This window comes from Tyto alba, unplaced genomic scaffold (genome assembly GCF_018691265.1).
Source record: "Tyto alba isolate M040663 unplaced genomic scaffold, T.alba_DEE_v4.0 Super-Scaffold_26, whole genome shotgun sequence".
NCBI lineage: Eukaryota > Metazoa > Chordata > Aves > Strigiformes > Tytonidae > Tyto > Tyto alba.
In genome coordinates this window covers 8658945-8684331 of record NW_024881300.1, presented here as the reverse complement: position 1 = coordinate 8684331, position 25387 = coordinate 8658945, and the positions used below count along the sequence as shown (strand labels likewise).

Genomic DNA, 25387 nt, shown 5'->3' with positions numbered 1-25387 from the left:
TGAGGGCTTTGCTGTTACTACATCATTTGCCACTCAGCAGGAATTCGACTTGTGCTCCGCCATCCCCTGTTGCTTTCCCACCAGCCTTTCTCCCCTCAGTATCTTGCATTCATTCACTCTCAACCTACCCACTTCAGCAGAAAATTGTGCCAAGGCACAGAAAATCAGCACAGCTGCTGCCCAAGCTGCCATAAAAGCTCACAAAGCCTTCCCTTAAGCACTATATCCGTCAGCAGCCACCCTCCGAGCCTTCTTGTTTTCTCATGCCCCTTTTCCCTCCATCCCTGCCACAGCTCACCTGAGGGGAAACAAGATGGACGCCCTCAGAAGCCTCATTTTCCACAGCAGCAGGACTGTTGTGGGTTGCAGGGTGGATGATGCTGGAGCCAGCTGGGAAAAATCTTCATGTCAACCCTGGACACCTGCCTTAAGCAAGATAGATGTCATGATGGGATGAGGAGGGATTTGCCAAGGAGCTTGGTCACCACTTCCATCCGCCATACTGAACAGCTGTAGGCAAGTTGGTTCTTTCTTGTGCCTCTGTCTCTGTTTGAAAAATGTAAATAATTATGCTGGCCACCTGTGTGGAACATTTTGGTCGATAAGAAAAAAGATACTCATCAAATACACTCTGGCAATTCTGTAGTTCCTCATGTAAAAGCCCTTTTCTTCCATGTTTTCCACCCATTAAAATCTAAGTGTTTTATCAGATATATCTCTAAAAAGAATAGGAATTATAGTAATATTCACACTACAAACTGATCTTCTGCATGGTTATTCTCTGTCTTAAAAGGTGATTTACAATTGTGTTCTTAGCTTATCATTAATGAATTAGTATTTTTTCATATGCAAAAAGAACATGTGGGCAATTGCCATATACTTAGCAGGTTACCTGCTGCTAATAGTCACTCTCTTGTCCTCAGAAAACTCATGAATGGAACTCTGTAATGCTCCTGTGTGGAAAACACTTGTTCAGTTCTGTAAAAGTCTGTTCCCAGAGATTTTTACCTACTCATACTAAGGTTTTCATCTTAACTTTTTTACAATGAAGAACAGCTTTCCCAGATAACGCAGTATTTTGGAAACTTCCATGTTTTTATTTCTTCATACAAGTTAGCATTAGGGAATAGTATTTTGCAATAAATAGAACAGTATCTTTAAGTTTTAAACTCATATGCTTTTTCTCTTGGGTTCAGCGAACTCTGTCTTCCAAGATGATGGGAAAGATGACTGGAATACACAAGGCATTAACACTGGCAGAAAATCAAAGCCCAAATACCACATTATGGGACACACTGGGACACACAGTATGAAGACACTTCATGGTCTTAGCTCACATCTAGCAGGAATGACAAGTTCAAGCTCACCATCTGTGCAGGACTTGCTTGCAAAACCATGTCACTCACTGTATGCTTCTTCTGCTGGCACAGAACCCAGTAATTTACCTGAAGTGTGAGCTGTCTGGGATCTGGAGCAATGCAGGAAGCAGAGTAGAGAGCTTTCAGATCATTGCTTAGAGCTGGATCCTGCTGGTCCCAAACTGACTAATCCAGAATGCCTTGAGTATCTGAACTGCACTGATTGCTACACAGGGATCACAGCAGAACTAAACCACAGCTACACATCAGTTGTTACACAGACAACTATTTGAATGCACTCAGGTGATTATGATATTTTATTGATTTAGGATGGAGCTAGGAGATTAAACATATAATCGAGGATTTGGGGTGTTTTATTTGTTATTGTTGGGTCTTGGCACTTTTTTACTATTACAGGTAAATACAGGGCTGTTCTGTTCAGGTAAAAGTAGTTGTATCTACCTGGAATTATTAATATCTTATCCTAGACAAGATGGAAGCTCTATGCAAGATCAAAGAAACACTCCTTTATCTTCCCATTTCAGTGGAAATATCAATAAACTGAAAACTGTATTAGCAAAATATATCATTTCACAGAAAATTAGTTTATTCTAGGAATCAGGAACATTCTGGCTATGTTCAGACTTGGACTTTACCTTTTCCTCTGCTCATTCCACTCTGAGGACTTTGTACAGTTGAAAATGGAAAATCACAGACCAACTTTGTTGCATAAAATAGCATATTTTCTTTGCCATTAAAAAAAATCCAAATAAAAAACTTGGTCTGTTGGGTGCAAGAAAGCTTTCTTGGTTGCTATTCTTCATGCAGTACTAGTTCTGTTGTGCACTGAAAAAGGCTGTTTATGGATTTTATGAACAGCCATATTTACAGTAAGTAGACTAATAGGGAACTAAAAACAAGCGAAAACAAAACTGAAAGACAGGTTTTGTTCCTACTGCAGTTGAGAAGCCACCCTGGGTGCTCCTCCACCATATATGGCATAACATTGCAACAGCTCCACCTATTTCCTCAAGGAAAATTCAGACCATACTGGTTATGTTTGCCATCTTCCCCCTTAACAGAGATGTAGTAGTTAAAACTCAAAGTTGAAGGGCCAACAGAACCCAAAAAAAGAAAAATAGAAAACAAAGAACATTTGGTCTCACTTGGTATTTTACATGAACTTTTATGCTGTGACAGCTTAACCTCCAGCAACAAGCTTCTGCCAAAATCAATTAATTTGTCAAGTGTGTCCTGTATCTGGGAAAAAAGTAGTAAGATTACAGGTTTTAGATAGCTACTATTCTCGGATAGGCTTTTTGTGTCATACAAAAGTAATCAGCTACTACTCTGCTCAACACCTGATGTTACATTCCTCTTTAATTCATTTCAAATTGCACATTTAGCATTAGGTCATCAGCACATCACCATTTACTAGCATTAATATAGATCCCCAACCCACTGCTAGCTAGTAAAGAGTTTACATACTTCACCATGTCTTCCCACACTAGATAGTAATCAACATGGTACTTATCTTTTGCTGCCCCTGCAGTGTCATACTCCATTTTTTATCTTCTTCCTTGTGACAAACAAATGAAAACACTATTATTTTATCTGCACTTCTAACTGCAGAGTTGGTTTCAGTTTTGAATATAGTAATATGCAAAGGAGACGTGGAATAGTTTGTATTACTCTTGGCTCATTTCCTTGATTCCCCTGATTGCCTCTAGAAGAGCTGATTAGGAATTAAGTCGACCCAGAGTTCCTGTATCTCACTCCAATGTAGAACTAAGGCAAATTATCCAATTCACCACCACTGTCCTCCTTAGGATCATATCCCTGTTAAAGAAAAGCCCTTCACTGGTCATAATTTATTCCTTTACTACTTATTAAAACAGTACCAACTCCAATCAGTGACAACAGCCTTTGGGAACCTGCCTAAGTTTTACAGGGACAGAACTTGGTGATGACATAGCACTTAATAAGTAAGCTCTGCTCCTTGGCAAACGTGCTGGTCAGAATGACTCTGACCACCTGACTAATGAATTTTCCTCTCATTTATACAGAAAAACAATAATCAAAATTAGCCTGTTTGGATATAGACACATACTCAAAACCAGTCTTCATCTTCACTTGTATTTTGAGATGCTGTAATAGCTGTTCCTAATACTTTTTTTTTTTGCTCTTGCTGCCCTCATCTTTCAGTTTGCCCCCGTTGAGGGAAGAGCAAGACTTTGCCTTCTGTTTCTTCACAATACATCTGAGAGGGCCATTGCAAGAAGACAGACTCGACACCCTAATTTCCTCAGTATATTTCAGCTCTTTTGCATTTAAGCAAAGAGTGATTTCAGAACCCAGGGAACTGGAGGGAGAGCCACTATACTTATGCTTTAGGGTAAGGCTCAGTACATCAGAAGTTTAACACGGGCTCTGTAGACCCCATTTTCTTTACAGTCTAATTTAATTTTACTAATGTAAACACTTAGCAGCTGAAACCAGTTAAAAGAAAGGTGTAACAGACTTAAGCACGTACAGAGAGAGATAGTACTCTTCACTTTGCTCCTGCTCTTGAAAGTGGTTCTATTGGTCAGCTTTCATAAATCATGTTCCTTTCCTTCCACCTTACTTTTGGGATAGATCTCCGAACAAATTTAAGGGATGAAGCTGACTTAACAGCAGCTTACTTGCTCTGCACAAGGCAGCATGCCATTTCTATACAAACAGCATCACATTCTGTAAACAGCTTATCACAGTATTCAGATTTAGAACAGGCTGGGCAAAGACAAACAGGTAACAGTGCAGATTACTAAATATGCTGTATTGATGGTCAAAAGAATTTCCAACTTTAAAAGCAATGTAGGTAACACAGGTCTTTCAAAGCATTACAAATACCTTCTATTGAAGAGAGTTGTGAATTTCTACTTTCTAATTGAAATCGTCCTTCTTTTAACTACAGTAGCATACTATCTCTCAACCTGGATGAACAGGCAAATGTATTTTCTTGGTTTTCATTCCATGGGCACTAAGATTTTACCCATATATACAAAGCTTCTTAGCTACCTGTAATATCAGAAAGCTACTTAGTAGCTGTAAATTATTCATATAATGTCAAATTTTATCCATAACACTCTTACAGTTACTGTTATCTGTCTTGCATTTAATCTTTCTTTATATAAGAACCAACGCTTCAGAATTTTAGAAACTTTCCTATTGATCATTACAAATCAACAGATGCATAACGCCACCTTGTGACACTACTTCAACAATACACCGAATATTCACTGCTCCCATACAGTGATCTTCAAATTGCTGTCTGTAGACCCTTTGGAGTATACCCTATTTCCAAAATCCACAATGCAGGCTTAATAAAAGCAGGTTCACATACACACTATGTAGAAGTATTCACACCTGAAAATATTAAAAGGGTCTGATTTATTTCCATGGAGAAATATTTTAAAGTTCATATGTGAAGGAGGTACTAGTAGAGCGTAGGTTTTCTAAGAATGACTATACCCTAGATACAAACACCAACAATTATATCTGACAGGTGCATGGTTTATGTTATAGTATGCATGTGTATCTGGAAAATATATAAGAAGCTGTAAGAGTCACTTTTAAGCCTCTGAATAACAGTTCTCTAGAACTGCTACTGCTTTAATAAGCAATTCAAGTGAAGCAGAAGATTTGTTTTTTTCATAGAAAATATTACTACAAATCTGTAGTAGCAGCAGTTTTTAATTTACCAAAAACTGGCATCTATTAGCAACAGAACATACACAAAAAATATCTTCGTTTATACAAATAAAATTACATTTTGAATATTCACAAAGTAACATGACAGAACATTTTTCTTCACATTGATATTCAAAGTTAGATCAGTTGTGATATAAAATCCCTATATAATATTCAGTCAAGCACCATGGCAGACAGTGCATTAAGATCTCTCATGAATGGATGATCAGCTAGTATTTGATCAATCTTCTGTCTTTGCTCATAATCAGGAAAAATTTTTATCAGGGCTTCTCTTAGCTGTATTGTTTCTGAGGCAGATCTCTGTGGTGGAATTGCGAGACAAGCCGGTACGTTTGTTTCCAGCGGAAGCCACGCTGATGAGCGATCACCATGTACTTTGTTTTTAGGCTGTCGACTGCTACTGGTTGCTTTGGGGACTGGTATGAAGAAAGGTGTCTCAGAAGAATATTTTCCACTGCTCTGTAAAGCCTTTTGTGCTGACCAAAAATCTCTATGAAACAATGAAATAAAATCTGATTAAATTCGGGTGAAGGAGATGCTAACTGCCTCTGTACAAACACAAAATGAAAAATGCATATAACTCCTATACTTCACTGCTGCTCAGCTAGTTACTGATTGGAATCAAATGACAAGCATTTTTTCCAAAGTGAACAAAACAGTAGGTGTAACAGTTCTCAATTTGAAGCTGGCATGACTAACAACATTTACTAACATTATGTAGGACTAGTTCCAATATGCTGTGAATACTTTACTTGACAGAATACAGCAAGGGTCAAAAGTTATTTTATGGAAGTATCAACAGCAGTATTACTGAGCTAAATGGATAAAAAGATACATTGAACACATGTACACTGACTCAAAACATGTGAAAATACTGACAGACCAAAGGGGCTTCCAGATGCTCCACAAGACTATTCCTCATCTAATTTTGCTCATGACTGTGACCTGTGCTCACTGTTAGATCAAGGCCTTATATGATATCCTTAATGGGGGAATGAAGTTTTTCAGCAATTTCAGGATCTGAATATTCTTCCTTAATTACTGAGATTTCATTTCAGACTTTGAAAAATTGTTGCTACTCTAAAACAGCTAGCACTACAAAATTTAGGTCCAAGTCTACTTCAGATGCCACCAGGTAACACAAACATGTGAATTGGAACTCATGTTACAGTCTAGTTTCCTACCACCAAGAGAAACAGTATCTAAATTACAGAGCTCTATTTTAAAACCATTTAGGTTACAACACCTCCCATTACTCAACACGGAAAGTCTCTGTAATTGTTCAAGAACCTTGTAGTTTCTGATCTTGTTCGTGGTGCCATTTATGCTTTCTGCATCATTTAACTCAAGTAGAAAAGTCTCAAGGAAGGAACACAATTAACTCTTTACACTGGCACCTTTTCTCTTTCTTAAACCCTGCCTCCCACCCAAAAACCAAAGCCTAGTCCCAATTGCAAGTTTGCAAATAGGAAATCAAGCTCTTCTAGAGCCCTCTTCCATTTCTATAATAATCATAGCCACCTCAGAACACACTCTGTTTTCACTTTATTCTTCTCTGACACAGGTGGCTAAAACAGTGTTTTAAATTACATCTCAAAGGGTTCTGTGTTAGAACTAGAATACTTTCTTACCGTTCCTACTGGAGTTCTAGAACTGCACTTGCTTTTTTCTTGTCAATATTATATGCTTATTTTTAAATCAACCTGTGACCTACTGGAACATACATCTCACTTTCCTTAATTGTTTCCAATAGCTGAGATTCTTGCTTATTCTTTGTATTAATCCTTAATTATAGCTTGCCTTTTTTATTGCTGATTTTTAATTACTTCACTTGTTTCTAAAGGCTCTCTCAATACTCCTCACTATCATCACTTATAATTCCTAAACTGGTAAAAGAAGAACAAAGAGCAGCTTATTTTCTTGTGCAAAAGAGCAAACCCATTCTCAAATCTTGGCAGTTAATGCAAAGCGAATTCATACTTTGAACATATGCACATTTTAAAAGTACAATAATCTTAAAGGAACAATATATGTTAATATTTAAAATTATGAATCAAATACAAATTCATTTAATAATGCCTCTCAAAAAATAATTTTATTAACAGTACAGTACCCTCAAGTGCAAAGTCAAATGCCTCTCCAGTGACTAAGAATATGACTGTAGAGTGTTTCTTTTGTACCACCTATTGTCCCACTGTGAATAAGTGATCAACCAAGGTGTTTTAAATAACATCACCGTAATTAACAGGATATCAGACCGCCACACATCCAAAGCACTTGCAGCTTTGTGCGATGATAACAGTTTGGACCACCTCTGTATAAAAAAGCCCACCACAATCAAATCTCAGAGGAAGTTATTGTGTTACTTATCTTAGATCTTGACTAGATGCAAAGGTGACCAGCAGTTTCTGAACAGAATGAAGCAACATGAAAAACATGATTTTGTTAAACTACTACATCCTACAGTGTTCTTAATTTTACTGTACCTTTAGTATACATAACTAAAGGTGCTCAAGGGAACCAGGAAAACAATTTATTTCAAATGTGAAATCGTAACTGTCTCAAACAATAGTGAAAACAGTGCTTATACCTAGAACAGCCTTCACTTTGAAGGAAGTCATCTAATCTAGGTCCATTTCTTCCCAAAGGATCATCAGGAACCATAAATATGTCACCAGCAAAAGTGTACTGGAGCAACCTGCAAGAGAGTTCTTCCAATATTATTTACAAACAATATACTACACCTTTGCTGCCCTTCACCTCTGTAGCACAGGACAAGTTGCCTTAGAGCAGACACTTCATACCACATTAGCAGTCACTGAGGTTTAACTAGTAACCCATTTTAGACACAACCAGCATTCACTGTCAAAAAAATTTAATGGGAGTTCCTGTGAACTGTTCCCATTACACTGCAGAACAATGAGGAGTTTTGGTTTGTTTGTTGCTTTTTTTTTTTTTTTTTTGACAGCAAGCCTTGGATGACTTAGAATTTTTGCAAAGAAACCAAAGTGGAATTTTCTGTGTGATTAGAAAACATCTTCTGGTTGTTCAAACTCCCCTTTCTTGTAAGGATGTTCAACCACATAGCTAAAATGCATAAGTTATCGGAAGGTCACACAACTAACAAACAGCATTAGCTATTTACAGTTAAGACACAAAGAAGCTTTTTTTTTTTTCTGAAATAATTTTGGGACAGGGGGAAACCTGCATTGAAGGAAACCAGTTCAACTAAAACTTGTCTGTGAGGAGAGAATTTGGTATAGTGGAATTTCCCCAGAAGTAAAACTAATAGCAGATGTTAATATATGCTCTTAAAAAAAACCCACAGACTCATAGTGACATGCTAAGTATTCTTGCTAAAGTTCTGTAGGAGAATGGCACCTGACAGGTAGAATTCACTCAATAAATAGCGTAAATACATACATGATTAGCCAACATCAATTCAATGTTCTCTCAGCTATACTATGAGAATCCAGGACAGTTTTCAATTATTTATTTATTTCATCAGACCTATACAGACCCCAGTCATTGCAGTAGATGTACCCTCAGAATGTCTCCAGGAAATTTTCTACTCTGCTCATTCTGAACTTGTAAATAGAACAATGACAGAGTCAGTTACTGATTTAAGACCGTTGAAGTCAAAAGGATTCCAAGAGATAAGGGAGTGAGTTACTCCAACTTTGCATACCCAGTGCATGCTTTGCTGATGACTATACCTTTGAAGAGGAGCTAAACGACTGATAAGAGGGGAACACCCTGCCCCAGAAGTTGCCAAAGGCTGGATGATTTTCTGAGAAGCATGAAGTCAGTGAAAATCTGTTACTGGGGGAAAGGTAAAGGTGGCATTGGGGGAGATCGTGACCACTGACTGAAAGACCAAAATTACTTCGCCCCCCCCCCCCCAGGAGCCTGTGTGCTAATTTACATAGCAAGAGAGGCTAATTTAAATAGCAACAAAGTGATAAACTAACCAATGGTTATGACTGTAAATGTGTATTCATGTAGTTTGAAGTGTATAAATACCTTGAAATTCTTTAGTGTGTTGTGCTAGCTTTGTGGAATTACCACCTAGCACCTATCTTCACGAAAATATGGAATAAACTGATATCTCAGCTCTGTGTGTAAGATTGGCTTTTTGCACACTGGGTAATAAACCCTGTTTGAGGGAGAACAAGATGTCAGGGAGACTGAGGGATTAGTGGGAAATTTGGCCAAGAGAAATCAGGTCATTTTACTATTAAGGTATGACCTTAACTGGAAGGGGAAAAAAACAAAGCAAAAAACCAACCAATCAACAACAAAAAAGTAACCAGCTGCACAGGAGAAACTGTAATTCACAAAGAATCCACAAGCTAAAGCAGGGATATTTGATAGTTAAGTGAACTCATCTAAATCCAAATTGACACTCAACAATTGTAGAGAAATGGCTACAGGGATATGTTGTAAGTGTTCATTATTTTGTTTAGGTGTGCCGATTTGTTGTTTACTACAGTAAGGAGCGATTGGTTCTGAAACCTTAAAAGTGACACTGTATGTCTGCATCAGCTATCATGTCTCCTTGAAGAAATGAAATGTAAAACAAGAAAGCCCATGAGAATAGACAAAAAACTGTATACTCTAACAGGATCTAACACTGAGCTTCAGAAGTGACATAGCTTGACTGCTACACCAAGCTCCTACTTGTGTGAGCAATTAACTGATGAACATTAGAGAATATATGAATAATAGGGACATTAGACTACTCAACACATGATTATAAGGCCATGAATCAAAGTGGTGAAACAAAGACAGTACTCTGTTGGACTAACAGAATTGCATGACAGATCAATTAAAAATAAGAAATCCCACATGAAGGTAGAATGCATGCAACTGTAAGAACAGACATCCTTTTAAGCTTTCACAGAAATGGAGTAATTACCTTTTTTGAATAATTTCTCTCCAGGCAAGTGATTCTGTCACAAATTCTCTGAAGTTATCGTTAGTCACAATAACACCTCCAGTTTTATCAGCAAGGTGCAATAAAAACCTGTAAATATAATTTCAATGACCATTAAGATACTCTGCTTCACTGAAAATTGTCCAAAGATCTAGAAAACTAAACATTTCACCATTCAAGAGTAGTCTAAGTTGTATGAAAATAAGCACTTTGATTACCAGGAAATTACTCTGTTTTGACCCACCATATAACTTTAAACAATGTTTTAGGTAGCATGCATTTTTTTGGTGCAGCAGAGTCTTCATGGGAGACTTTTTTTCCATTTAAAAAACCCCACAAGCAAAACCCATGGGATTATCAGATTCTAAATATTTGTAAAGGTAAATTGTTTGCTTTACAAAAGAGTACAGTATTTATTACATATTTCAATGCAAATATTTCCATATACTTTCCTGCTTATCATTAATGTCGGTGTTCTGCAAGATAGTGTTATGCATGTTAATTGTTAGCTCTGTCAACACTTAACAATGCTGCTAAATAAATAGTGACAAAAGGTAACTACTGATTTATTAAGAAAATACTATGTTGTTTTTTTTTTTTTAACCTATCTGAAAACAAGCTTTTCACCATTTGAAATTATTTTAGCAAAAAGACAATGGATGGCATTCCTTTAAATAAAAATGTACACTTTTGACAAAAGTGCAAATATGTTAGTGCAACACTCATTTCCACAATAATCTCAACTGTAAATACTGCACCTATGTAGAATTTTATATGAAATGCTGGGTGTCTATAAAATATTAATGTATAAACAACTCCAGCTGGGCTGCCTTGTACTTTTTTTTTTTTTGCTACAACATTATTCTTCAAGAGATCAGAGCTGCTATATTTTAACAAGGAAGGTAAATAAAGTGCACTGTACTTTATACATCTTTTGTATATCAAGTTCTGCAGTCAGGTACATGATTGTGCAATCTAACAAAAATAGGCATGTCCATGATGTAAAGACTGTACAACTTTGTAGTCAGAAAAATAAAGTATGAATTATTATTAGTGGGAAGGAAGAAACCAAACTCCAGTCAGCTGTAGCTAGCCACAAAAATACAATTTCAATGCTGCAAACTGCTGATCCATACAGAATTATGAAAGGTGGTTGTGGAAAAAAACGTAAGCGTGCACTTTTAACTGTGTCTCAAGACTGGGAAAATTTGGCAATAGCAATGTAAGTACTAGGAAACGCTCCCTCCAACACTCAACAAAAAAACCCTAAAGCTTTCTGTTGTCTTGTTCACTGAAAGATTATCCTCACATTTTGAAGCTGAACTTTGGTGCTCAAATTAACTTGGAAATATATTAGCCTACACATTTTCACAAATACACTTGTCCAAATATGCATCTGTGTCTGTATGCCTCACTGGGATCAAGAAAAAAAATGAAACAAAATAGTACCTGATTTGTAGCTGATTTATGCTAGTGTTCCTCAAACATAAAAGACATTTCAGGGACAAACTGATGATCAGGAAAGCATAAAAACATTACTAGAAGACTAATCTATTAATCCATTGATTAACTTTTTTTTTTTTGTTAGAATTTCAATGAAAATTCACTATTTTCCATGAATTTATGAAAACAGTATGTACAATATTATTAGAGAATTACATACAGAAATGTTTCTTCAGACAGTGAAACAACATAACAGATGTAGAGCTCTGTCTTAAGTAGGATGCATAGTTCTGTCCTGACAGGTTGAAGAACTAGGTAATACAACTGCTCATGAAGTATTAAGCTTTTACAACCATTAGTCAGACATTTAAAAATACTTTAAAACTATGTATATTCCATACCTGTCATCATGAGCAGCAATTCTTGCTCCTAAAACCATCCTTGCAGGGGTTAAAGACAATATTCCAACATCCTGAAGCTGTGTTAAGAAATCCTGCTCTGTTAAAACATGAAACAACTGTTCTTAAAAACAAAAGCTTTCTTCTAGGCTATTTACAGATTTAACAATTGGTCTGAGATAGGCTATTTTTGTAGCTATTTATCTACAGAAATGAAGACTGATAGCTGAAGAATTGCTAATACTATAAAATTGGGGATGAAGATGTTGAAACTAAAAGTTAAAAAGCAAACAAAGCCCCAACCAAACAGAAAGGCCTCCACTTACTGCACATCAGTTAGCCTAAACACCATTTTAGAGTGTCTCACACTGTATATTCTTTACAGAAAAAAACAGATATAATGCAGCGTAATAAAGAAAAGATTAGGAAACTATTTCCCTCACCTGTAATGTAAGGATCACGTCTTGTTCTCCACTGTGGAACAAATACGGTAATATTTCTGTGGCCACGTTTCCAAAAGTAGTCAACAGCTATAGCAATTCCTCGACAGGAGAAGAATTTCCTTAGACCATGACTGGGGGTAAAAGAAAGAGAAGGGAGATTAAATTCACTAGAATTTTACTACTATGAATATAACAAAAATGGAACAAAACCTCATGAAGCTGAAAGTTAAACGTACAGCCTCATCAAAATAAAAGGTAGATGGATGTTATATGTGAGGAATCTTATAAATGGAGAGAGATCTTCAGAAAAAGAAAACAAACACCACTTTGCAACTTTATAGCTCAGGCTCCTTTCAGTTTTGTGGGCACAACAATATTTGAGTAATCAGAAACTGGTTTAGCTTTAAAAAGAGGCCAATAGTGATGGTTTCTGATATCTACTGATCAAAGTGATCATAATCCCATATTGTGGTAGTTCCAAACACAGTCCCACTACAAAACAGAACACATTTGGTCCAACTGGTTCCCAAGGATTACATCTGAGAAGTTCTCTGATAATCTAAGATATTAGGGCCTTCCCTCCCTTCATTTCAACAATCTGAGCTACCATTTTCAAGCAAAATAACAGAATTCCTTTAAAGAGAAATTTTCAAAATACTGTACTTTAGTGGTAATATTTTCTACTCCCCCCTTTTAAAAATATAAGATGTTCATTAACTGTTTTTGCAACTCAGTTAAGTGACTTTCCAGAAAAATCAGCAACTGACTAATATGAGTGATAGAGACATTGTAGTTGATGACCTTGAGAGGTCCCTCCCAATCAGAATTATCCCAATGATCCTATATGCCCATTCAACACATGGCAGGAAGTCCTCCTTTAGCAATTAAATGTCTAACCAGATTCTGGGAACTAAGCTTCAGGAGAATAATGGAAGAATAATCTTAAAATAAAGCACAGAAGACGATCAAAAATACCTCTAGAATAAATTCCTATGAAATACCTATTAGGAACTTACAGAAGGCTAAATCCAGTTTTCATTCACAAACTTCTCCCCCTTGCATTTTCATGGATTAAAGGCCACACTTAGACAAAACAAAGATATACTTACTTAGAAGAGACACACTGATTCAGAACTGAGGGTGCAAACAGGCAAGGTATTTCTTACATAGTACATATTCTGTTCTTTGATTAGATGTTCAGTCACTACAAAGTGCTTCTCATAACAATAAGCGACCACGTAGTTTTCATATTTTAAACCAGTCTCCTAGTTAATGTGCAATTGTATATAATAAGCCTAGTAGTAAGCCTTATTAATTTTGAATGGAATCTTATCTTTAAACACCTAGTTTAATCTACCAGGAAATTTTCTGAACAGAGTTCTTTAAAACATCTCCATGGAAGTATTTTACAGTGAAACTCAGCCTTTAGTAGCATTCACATATCCTCTTCCAATTTTGTCTGATTTATTAACAGAGTCTCTGGAGAAAAAAAATCCTATGCCCTAATAAAATTAAGTGTTCTCGATGTCAAGAGCAGACAAATAAAGGAATGCAATTGTCACAGAAGAGTTATCCCTCTTAAACCTTCTAGCTCAAACTTAACATTCAGTCATCATCCCCCCCACTTTAAGTTAGATATCCTATTCAGTAAACTGGAAAACTGTTAAAATCTTTCACTGAATTAATGGCTCTCAATTGGACATCAAGAGATGTAGACGTCCCGATGTCCATGTTGAAAATTATGCTTTCTCTACTTGTCCATTCTCCAGTTTTAGAGCTTTAAACCTGCTGAACTACAGAGAGTTCGTGGTTTTTTTTCTTTTTTTTTTAACATTTTGAAGCCTAGAACAGCAGCTGTTTATTTGTCCTGTATGATCACAAACTCAAGCTCTGCAGCAACTTAAAAAGCATGCAAACAAAAGCAATATATTCAACTTTGTCAAATAACATGTAGAATTAAGGTGAGCTATAATATGAATAAATATGTCACTGCTAGATAAACAGAAATATGAAATGCTTTATTTGTGCTAGGTAAATATCTGAAGGACAGCAAATTACCACAGCAAGGTGGTCCTTTCAAGACATCCATCTCAAAGACTGCATCTGTTCCCCAACTGCCATTGTAAATACTGGTTTTGGCTGTTCCAGTTCTTTAATGAACTGTGAAGACCCTACAAAGGTATTTCTTAAGTTAAACAAGAGATAATCATAAGCAGCACAAAGCAGCAAAGAGTAGGTTGCTCTTTGAGACGTATAACATTTCCCCTTTGGTTTTGTAATTAAATTAAGGAAAGTACATATCATTACTTACAAACAGTTCCAGCAAGATATAATTCCATCCAATTATTACTTCATTCTGAATGTTGTCCACATTTTAATAAAATTTTAAATTACCCAACAACTGTCTGGATTTTTCAGTCTGCCCTGAAAGGCCTGTTTTCAACACACACAGAGGCAATTTTTAAAAATACTTGTTAGTGGCTAGAGTAAACTCTGGGCTCTCTCACTCAGTAAGCACACTGAAGGTACAGCTAGCATTAATATATCAACATGACATTTTTACTAGGCTGCATGTGTCAAGAGGAAAATCTTTCAGCTTCTTGCGGTCTTCCAAATTTAAGACACAAAGCAAGTAGTAATTTGGAAGCCCATTCAGCCTTATTCCAAGCACAGGGGCAAAGTATTAATATCCCCCCAAAACACATGACACTCAGGGGTCAAAAAAACCCAAACAACCCAACATAGGCATGGAAGCAGATGTCTGTAACCTCAAGGTACTGAGAAGTAAAACTGAAAAAAAATAACAGCAAAATTGAAAACCTTCACTTTCTAAGGTGTAAGAAGATAATGAGGCTTTATTTACCCAGAAGGAAGCTGCAGAATACCTACATTAAAAAAAAAAAACAACAAACCAACCAACAGGTCTTCATGCACTGATTATTTGCTAGGCCATTTAAATATCTCAATGGTTCTGCTATTTTGAGGTAATTCTCTGTCCTTTGCTTTTCAGAAGCAGAGTTTTCATTTGGCTGAGCAGCAGATGTTATATAACCATATTTGGGTACTGTATGTCAATGGTAGCCAGCTACTATACCCTACTCCAACGTGGGGTGTGCAAGAATCCACTGGGCTGCATGAAGGAAGTATCAGAACATAAGTAATGCACCTGTATAGTTGATAAATATACATATATTGGGGGTTCACGGTCAAAGACTTTTGAATTAAAGCGGTTAAAGAGTTATGGATCATGTCAGACTTCCCCTTTAAAGTCAGCAATACTATACAATGACAAAAAAACTTGCATCTATTAATTTTCCAGTAATTGACATGAAAAGTTTTAATGCTGCCAGCCAAAAGGGACAAGCTATGAGATCTTTAACCTGGGGAAACCTTCTTCATCATCACTTTCCTCAATTAACGAACACTTGGTAGAACAAGTTACTCATTAAGAAATCTTCTGACACTCCTCACAAACAGAAGAAGTAACTTAGATTTACTTTTGATGCCTTGTCTGTGCTACAAAGCCTTTATGGATTAACTGCAAACATTTCTATATTACTACGTCCTTAAACTGCATTTGAAGCTAATAATCTTTAAAAACTTATGTTTTGTTCTGAATGGGGAAAAATAGTGACCTAGCAGGAACACGTGCAATAAAGAAGGCTGCCAAGAAAACAGAGCGAGATACATTTTTATATGAATTAAGTTTAAAACATCAGCAGAACTATTTCTGAATGAACTACACTTCTAGAAGTTTCAAGGTATCATCTGGTAGTTTTCGTAAGTTATCAGCAAATACTAAAAGGTATCAAAACAGAAATCATCAGGCTAGGACTGTACAGGAAGGGAAGAAGTGAAGATTGATTCCTCAATTTGCTAAATTAGTATTAGCAGTTTTACTAGCACTTCACAAAAATAAATCCATAATTTATTATTTCTGTTCTCAAGCAAAATTAATATATATTACAGAGAAAAGGGAGTTAGAACTATTTATCATCCCTAACAATTGATGAAGTTTTGCTATTCCATGAATTTTTGTGAAATGTTTAGGAGCTAAAGTAGATCTTTCATAACCACAAAAGAACAATATCTAAGGGCATCTATATACCTTTGTGAAACTAAAAGCACAAATCCATTTTTTTTTTCCCCGCTAACACAACTGCATGTACTGTGTTTACATAGTTACTTCTGGGAAACTGTACCAGTTGTCAACTGTCTGAAACATGAAATTCATTTTAGGACAGACTTTGACATTGTTTTCTTGTGGTATGTAACATTATAGTTGTTTTTTCCTGATAAAGTTTATCATCTTCCCCTAAACATCATTTAAGTCCACTCTTTTGGGAACACTCTTTCATTTAAGAGCTGGAAGTAGATGACACCATACAAGTATCTTAGCAAGTCAGATGTATTTTTCTCAGCCTAAGAACATCCTACAGAAACTATGGGATCACTGGTAGTACTCTGGCCTGTTCTTAGGAAATATCCTATTCAAGTATTAGTTACTTCTAAATACAAGACAATATAGCCAATATGAGGCTCTTCAGGATTTCCAATCTCCAGAATTTAAATCCGTATTTTAAAATAGTTTAAGTATTTAAGAAATACTTAAATAGCCTAAGCTTTTCCCACTTTCTCTAAGGATACAGATGATCTTTCTCAGAATTACTATTGTTTTGCTTAAAGTACATCATTTTGGTTCAAGCAGCATGGTTGCAGAATTGAAACTAGTTTCTGTACTTGGAAGGGTTTATGCATATTCAGCAGATGAACACTGAATGCACCCAAAAAATCTTAAATAGGAAGTTCTCATAGTAAGCTTACTCTTATTGTTACATTGACCAGTGGAGCAGGAGAACAGTCAGTTTGTTCTTAAAAGCTACCAATTCCTCATTAAGAAATACTGCATTTGTCATTGTTCACTTTCATGTTCCAAAACTACAGAAAACCCCATAGCAAACACTGACAAAACCTTTCGACATGCGTGCTCGCTGAGATTACGTAGCATAGAAGGAACAAATATAAGTCTCTTCCTGACTAGAGAACAGCATCAATTCAAAGATAGTTTTGATGAGACAAATGTTAAAATGAAGCAAATGAAGCACAAAATTTTAAAGAGATATAGGTTCTAACTGATTTTTGCTAACTTAAAAAGAAGAAAATTGCAACTGGCAATGCCCTCCAAAGTTGTCTACAATAGAAACAACAACAAAAGGAATTAGAAGATATTTACAATAATGGAAAATCCCTGCATCAGTCCATGCAAGGGATTTCTTGATCTTTTCAGTATTAACTGTGCCCATTTCACAGGGTCTGTTTGCATGGTGCCTTATCAGCCAACCTGTTAAAAATATACAACAGCCCTAGAAGCGTTAACTATCATTTGCATACATTCTTTCAGGTATCAGGAGGAATAGGAGATGAGGTGTGTGCACACATATACACAGTTCCCTATTCTGCAAGTTTTATGGAGTGGGATGGAATATTTTTTTTGCAGGCCTGCATTTGCAATTAGTAACAGGATGCAAGTACTAATGTGTAATGTTGTTAAAGGACAAATATGTTACTACTATATAAGAACCTCCACTTTAAAATTACAAGACTCTAAGAGCAAAAGTAAAAAACCAAAACTATTCACTCTTAAATTGATGGTAACTCAACTTCTTTGTTAGATGCGTGCAGCGCAAATTAAGTTTCATGCATAAAATTGCTTGCAACAGAGCAGAGCTCACTGAAGTTACTCCTGACTGAAGTGTTACATCGAGCTGGAGCACTGAATTCAACATAGGTTGCTCTGAAACGGCACAAATGAGGCTTCAAATTTGACCACTGACTAGTAAGAAAAGCTGTAGAACTGATTCACTTTTCATTTTGAAATGTCTTATTATCAAAAGGATCTCACCTGCATCTAATATATATGTAGTTTTAGTTTTCATTGCCTATTCTGTTCAAATTTTCTTCACATTATTTTAGTATTTGGGCTTCATAAATCTGAGCCACTCATTTTTACAAACTCACAAACTGCTACTGGAGCAGGAAAGCTAAACCTTAAATGGCTTTACAGAAAATATTTTCCAGAGTATTGCAATTACCAACTAGTTTTTAAGTCAAAATCAAATATTTTCCTTATTCTATTATAACCAGTTACTGCATTTGTTCAGCTTCAGACGACATATTTTTTTTAAACCAAAAGTAAATTCTACAAGAATTGTTTCATGATAAAATATCCCACAAACCACACTGTTCTAGCTGAATTTGTATGCTGAAGCAAACATCATACAGTACACCTGCTAAAAAGTTCTGAATTTCCTTCTATGTACAGTATCTCAACGAAGAATAACTATAAACATGTCAGTCATAAAAGTGAATGCTGTCACTTAGCGAAGAATAAAAACTATCAAAATTGCTATGCACTGGAAATGAAAATGGTTACTGTTAATCTCATGTAATTTTTCATTATCAAGCCTTATTATACCTTACCACTGCAGTCATTACCAGTAGCTGAAAAACCTTGCCACATACACGGACCGTTGGGTCACCAAAAAGCTAGCTAGCGAAAACTTCACACATGCCACAGCAACCTCTTAGTCCCTATTTCATTTGAAAGTTCACAGAATTTTTACGAGATAGCTAAAAAGAATAATACTTACGAAATCGCAACATTGCTTCCATCAATAATGATATGTTTTAAATATGGTTTCCCAGGTTCATTTTTCAACTCCAGTCTGTATGGCTTTTTCAGAGATTCCAAAAATCTTTGAACTCCAGTAACTGAAGGATCAGGATGATGTCTGTCTGGTCCCACTGTCTCTCTATCAGGATTTGAAGGATGTATTTGTGAAGATAATACCTGGTCTGGGATAGGATTTTCAGAATTTGAGGTTTGGGAAAGCCATTGGTTGAGAGATTTCACTTGAGAAGAGCTGCAGTGTCCCAATTGGTCCTCAAAACCAGGATGACTATTCTGTACAGTTGAGGGCCCTGCAGATTTTTGCTGAACTGCAGTTTTAGTCTTAGTTGAGATACGCTGCACATCTGAGCTCCCTCTGGCTACAAAATCAACATCTTTTAGAGCTCCAGTTTGTACAGTGCCGAAAGTTACAATGCCATCAGTTTCTGTATCACTTGACCTTGTACTGTGATTCTTACCAGGGTAATAAACGTCTCTTTGTTTATAGCATATAGCTGAATTTTTACTGGAAGGAGAAGCAGGTCTGCATACCGATATATGCATTTTATCTTGTGGATCAACTTGCATGCTTAGTGAATCTCTGTTTTTGTGATACTGGTCGTTTGTCTCCTTTGAAGTATGACTGGATTTAATAGGACTTTTATTGCTAGAAATGCCTTTGTCTTCTGGCTTTTGTGAATTATTTGTATTACTTCCTAAGGGAAGATTGATAGTTCCAGGCTTTTTAGATGACTGTTCGTGTTCTTCTTGAAATTTTAAGTTTTCCTTTTCAATTTCTTCTAGCAGTGTTAATGGTTCCACAGATTGTCCTAGGATACCAATAACTTTTTCTACGATATTTTGGGAATATCCCATTGTTCTGAAGAAGTTCACAAGAATCTTATATTCCATTTCCTCACTGATATCATCACCTTCTTTAAAGCAGTCTCTGGGATCATCTGATTCACTGCAGCTGCCCGAAATCAGATCAATAACTACATCGCTGTCTGAAGGATTACTGTGTGAAGCAGATTTTACTTGCTGATCATTTTCCAAAGAGAACTGCTTTTTAGGGAGCCTTTCCTCATCATTAGAGGATCTTCTCTTACATGACTGCCTTTCTTTAGACACCACTGCCTCTAACAGAGGCACAACATTTATGGGAACAAAACTTGTTTCAGGAGCATCAGAAAATACAGTGTCCATCTGCTTTGTAAGCTCAGTTACAGGTGTCCCAGCATTGTTTCTTGCTTCCTCACCACATGCTCTTCCATCTCTCTTTGTAATGATTACTTGGGAGTCTTTGTTCTGTAAAAACTCTGTCGGGCTTTCAGAACCTGTAAGATCTATGATGTTGCTCTCCACTTCACAACACTCTGTTTGTGTGAGAGCTAAGAGTTCTCTTTTTAGTGAGCTAGGCAAAATCAGTAAATCCATTGTATACTTATCTGCATGTGCTTCCACAAATTGTCTGAATTGCTTTTTAATCTCCGATTCATTATCATTTAATAAGCTTTCATTATTCTCAAAAAGCTTCACAAACTGCTGAACATGACTTTGAGCCATAACAACAGCTTCTGCACCCCCTTTAATACTGAGCAGTCCTATTTCTAACACTGTTATATCGGCACAGGTATCTTGAATAAGACTGTTGAGAAACAGGCTCTGTGCACCAACAAAGATGCAGTGCATGTCCTTTGGGTAGTACTCCTTTTCTTCTAGCTCAGGTTCACATAGTCCCTTAATATACTCCTGGAAGGAGAAAAAGCAGAGTGAGTATTTGTGAAAAGCTTTATATATAAAGTTAGTTTCGGTTAGGTTAGTAATGGACAAGTAGATTAGGAAATAAAGCCAACTTTGCATAAGAAATGTGAGAAAATAAATGTTGCCAGTAAACAGGATAAGAGATAAAATGCAGGTATCTGAAATTATTTTTAAATAGTTCTCATAGAAAGCTAACTTTATTTTATATCCTATTGTTTATAAATAAATTTACTTGAAATTGATAGTAACAGTATTTAAATTGTAGCTCAAAGAGTTTAAAAGACAAGTCAAAAGAGATATTTTCCCATCCCCATTCCTTGGTCAAAGAGAACACATGCTTCGTGAACAAATGCCTTGCACTAGAGAATCTAGTCCACAGAACTGAACTTGGGAAAACAGTTTCTAAAGAAAAGTTCCAAAGGTTCATCACAGCAGCAGCTATTCTTTATTTTACAGTTATTATTATATGTTACTTATTCTATACTTACTACTCATGAATGAAGGACATTGAATCTGTGGCATGACACAAGATAACTAGTAGCCACACATCAGTATTCATTAAAAGATAGCTTATAGATATAAAAAAAAAAGCTAAAACCAAACAAATGACAAAACCACTATCTGGGCTCTGATAGATGCCCTTATTAACCAAATAAACCACTTTTATTTTAAAACTACAACTGTCAGAGCACCTGCTTACAATAGGTATATAACACCAAAGAAAATCACACTCAAAAAGCTCAACAATAAGCCAGCTTTCCACATGAGACTTTGAAACTCAATATTTTAAAAAAGCAGATGATACTGACAAGTGACAGAAAACTCCAGGCCCCGGACAATTCTGTGTTCTAGAAGTTCAGGTTTTTAACAGATTACCAAAAAAAAAAAAAAAAATTTCCCCCTGCTATTTCTGCCACCTAGAAGTTACCATAGGTCAATTTGCTACGCTACCTTGTTTTAAATGTGTCAGAGTTCAGAACCCTGCCAATACAGTATACTGTTTCTTCTTTTAGGTAGCATTATTTTTCCCAAACTGTCTCTTTTTGTGCTTAAAATTCTGTAATGCAGTAAAACCAGTTTCTAAGCTGCAGTCACTGTATTTGCCCACTCCCAAGTATACCAATTCTTTTTATCTATCTTTATTTTCAGAAATTAAACTTCTCTTTTAAATGGAAATGAAAACCCATACAAGGTAATGAATAACGTAACACCACTTCCTATCATCTCTTGAATTAGATCACCACAGGTATCAAGGCAGGCTGCTTCAAGAGCATATTAGCATAAACTGCTTCTGCAACAAAAATCCACAGGATTACTTTCCAAGCCTTAGTCATCATATGACTACTTTTGCAGAGCAACAGGACAATAACATAATTAGAAAATAGGATATTCAAAATCTGGGAACTTTTTTTTTCCCCCTCACATTTACTAAGCAGCACTGAAGAATGAATAAATTGCATGTGACTGATGAATTAAAACACAAACTGCTATCGCCAAACCTTTTAAAGAGAAACAATAAAGATGTGCTATTGTTCATACTTTCTAGTCAATTATCCCTCTAGATAGGGTCTGAAAACTGCTCTACATGTAAGGGAAGTCAAATCTCCCATGCCCTTTAAAGTATCTGGAGTAGGAAACATTTTGTATGTCGTTAGGAAAAGCAGCAATTAGAAAATGGAAATCTTGTGCCATTTGTTTCAGGCTTTAATTTTATGGGAAAAAAAAAAAAAAAAGTTGTACTGCTGCTGCCTGGAGAATAACAATAGTTGTTTATGCCACCTGTAACAGTTTCTGGAGTCTTTCAGCCCAAATGTACAAGCAAATTGGTTTAGAGTCAATTTCAGAGTCAAATAATTCAAACCCCTCAACGTTCACAGTATTTTCCAGATGCATTACACAGTTAAGGAAACAAGTCTCTGAAAGTGGGCTGGTCTGTGAATTAAGGCACAAAAAACATGAGACGGATCCCCACTAAGTGTATTTAAACAGACACAAACGCCTATATATCGAGATCTTGATTTTTGAAAGCTACTTTCAGCCCAGCTAGTGCTCACCCTACCATTCTCATCACATGATTCAAGCAGCTACAGCTGCCAGGTCCACTATGCATAATATTAATTTCATCATTACAGCTGAGCCCCCACAAAGGTTAGGTGTACAAAACATTTAGCAAAATAATTATGTGAAGATACTTCACAGCAAATAGTGTCACAGTCAGAGACACAAATAGCCCAGACAGCTCTCTCTTTTAACGTGTTTAGTTAAAAAGAAAGTTATTCGCTCCAGCAAACAGACTGGTGAAGCAGTCTCGATCTACCAGTTTTTACACCAAGGAAATATTAGCTCTGTTAAACTATGAGGGAGAGCTTCGCTAATGAGCTCCTAAATGCCCCAGAATAAGTAAAGTCTGCAAAGCAACTGTGAAACACGCCAACATCCAATCAACTCCGAGGAATTTCTCGCTTTCGGGAAGCAAAAGGAGCGCGACATATTTTCGTGGCGCTTTAAAATAAAGCGTGGCCCATTCCGCCAGGTGTTAAGGCCACGCACGCAGGTTCGGGCAGCCCGCAGGAATATTTCACAACACGGTGACCGCAGCGAACTCTGCAGCGTCCGCGAACTTTGCTCTTCTCAGCCGAATTGTTCCTCTTTGTTCCCTACGCTTATGTCAACACCTGCGGAGACACCCTGGCACCTGGAACACACCTATTTGCCAAGGCAGGACCGTTTCTGTTTCCCCGTGCAGCGCGGGCTTCTACCCCACCCTTTTCCTCCTCCCACCCGCCCGCAGCGGCCCCGAGCGGTGCCCCGGCCGAGCAGGGCCTTCCCCTGAGCAAACACGGCGACCCCGCTCTCCCTCCCGGTGACCGAGGCCTCGGCGGCCGACCCCCCCCCCCTCTCCCCTCCCCGTACCTTGGCGCTGCGCACGGCCTTCCCGCCGCCCGCCAGCTGCACCCAGATGCGGGCGGCAGCGGGCGGCGGTCCCGGCGGCGGGAGGACGGGCCTCCAATCCCCCTGCGCCCCCAGCACGGCCAGCCGCACCTCGAACAAGCCCTCGATGCGGCCCCGGCTGCCATCCAGGAGGCGGCTCTTCTCCGCAGGGACGGTGAACTCGTCCACCGCCGGCCCCGGCTCGGAGCCGCGGGCTGCCCAACGAGCCGCCATCAGCGCCGGCCGCGCCCCCCCGCGCTTCGGCCGCCCATCCCGCCGGGCCCCGGGACAACAACACGGGGAATCCCCGGGCACCCTCCGCACGGCCTGACGACGTCATCGGCCCGCGACGGCACCACCAGCAGCGGTGCCGCCGCCACCCCACGCCGGGAGCGGGGGGAAGTGCCCTGCCGCCGCGGCGCCATCTTTGGGGAGGGCGGTGGCAGCGACCCTCCCTCGGCCGGGCGCCGTCCCGCCTTTCCACGGGGCGAGCAGCGTGTGGTGGAGCCCGGCGCAGTGCTGGGGGCTTAGCCGCCGCATTTCCTGCTGCCTCTTTCTTTCTTTCCCCCCGCGGCTCCTGCTGCGGAACGGGCGGGTGCCCGGCGCCTTGCGAGGCGGCCGGCGGCTGCCCACAGCGCGTCGCCCCCGCCGCGGCCGGGGAGAAGCTCCCGCCTAGGAAAGAAACCTTCCTCTTTCACGATTTCACAGCCCAGGAGTTTGCTTTTACGATACTGTTGGCACAGCCATGTTCTGGTATCGTCGTCTCGGATTTCATTTAAAAAGAAAGGCAAGTTTTATTCCTCACCGTCGCAGGGGTAGAAGGGTAATCCCCATTCTCAAATCCTTAGCTCTAATAACTTGGAAAACAAAGAGGATACGCTTTTATTTACAAAAAAAAAAAAAAAAAAAAAAAAAGTCTTAAAACGAGACGTGAAAGATAAGATTAGCCCTTGAAAGGTAGCTCTGGGACTTCATTAGATTTTTGAATGCCTGGAGTTGACAATACTGACCAACTGTTCTACAAAGGAGTAAATATCTTAGTTTCTTTCATCTCTTCCCACCCTAGAGCCATGTAAACATCTTCCAAGTTCCCCCTAGACGATTTTATTCCCACTTATTTTGTCTATCTCCTTAGCTTCACTGTGAAGTTAGCTTTTAGTAGCTGTTTATTAAATATAGCCTCCTCAGGGAGGATTAATATTTTATGGTTGTGTCTCTAAACGTGCATATTTTGTTTTAATCTAGTTACATGTTACACCAGGAAGAATTAATATAAAAATACAAAATAACATTTTTATAAAGTCACTTGTATACCTGCTTAGAAACTTTATAACCAAATGATTTCCGCACGTCAATGAGAGCTTGCAGTTCTTAGCACACCAGAAAATCACCCTGATGTTTATGTTCAGGTCTTGCTATATCTATACATTTTCCTATCTGAATTTGAAGTGTTATATCTTTAAGTCCGATATAATTCTTGTTTGTGGTGTGGTAAAATGGAAAAATATACATCTGTGTACACACTGAGTTTACACACATACACACATTCTAAACAGGATAGGGTTTTGATGATGAGTGTCATATTTAGGACAGATGCTGTACTTTTCTGAAGATAAATTTTTTTTTATTTTTTTTTCTTGTTTAGACATTTGCATTTTGCTTTCCCAACAAATTATTCTATAACATTCACG

At 37.8% G+C, this 25387-nt stretch overlaps 1 protein-coding gene across 2 annotated transcripts; it reads right to left on the bottom strand.

The window, feature by feature from the left end:
• Positions 1–1660: 1660 nt before the first annotated feature.
• Positions 1661–25379, bottom strand: N4BP1 (NEDD4 binding protein 1). Of its 2 annotated transcripts, XM_032998476.2 has the most exons (7): positions 23679–25377; positions 18982–20753; positions 12332–12462; positions 11892–11988; positions 10030–10137; positions 7702–7809; positions 1661–5601 (listed from the first exon to the last, which is right to left on the bottom strand). In XM_032998476.2, the coding sequence occupies exons 1-7, from the start codon at positions 23928–23930 to the stop codon at positions 5265–5267; spliced, it is 2805 nt and encodes a 934-aa protein (XP_032854367.2). In that variant the 5' UTR covers positions 23931–25377; the 3' UTR covers positions 1661–5264. The 2 variants fall into 2 exon arrangements, with proteins under 2 accessions (XP_032854367.2, XP_042653701.1); XM_042797767.1 differs by lacking the exon at positions 7702–7809 and having other exon boundaries at positions 23679–25379.
• Positions 25380–25387: the final 8 nt, after the last annotated feature.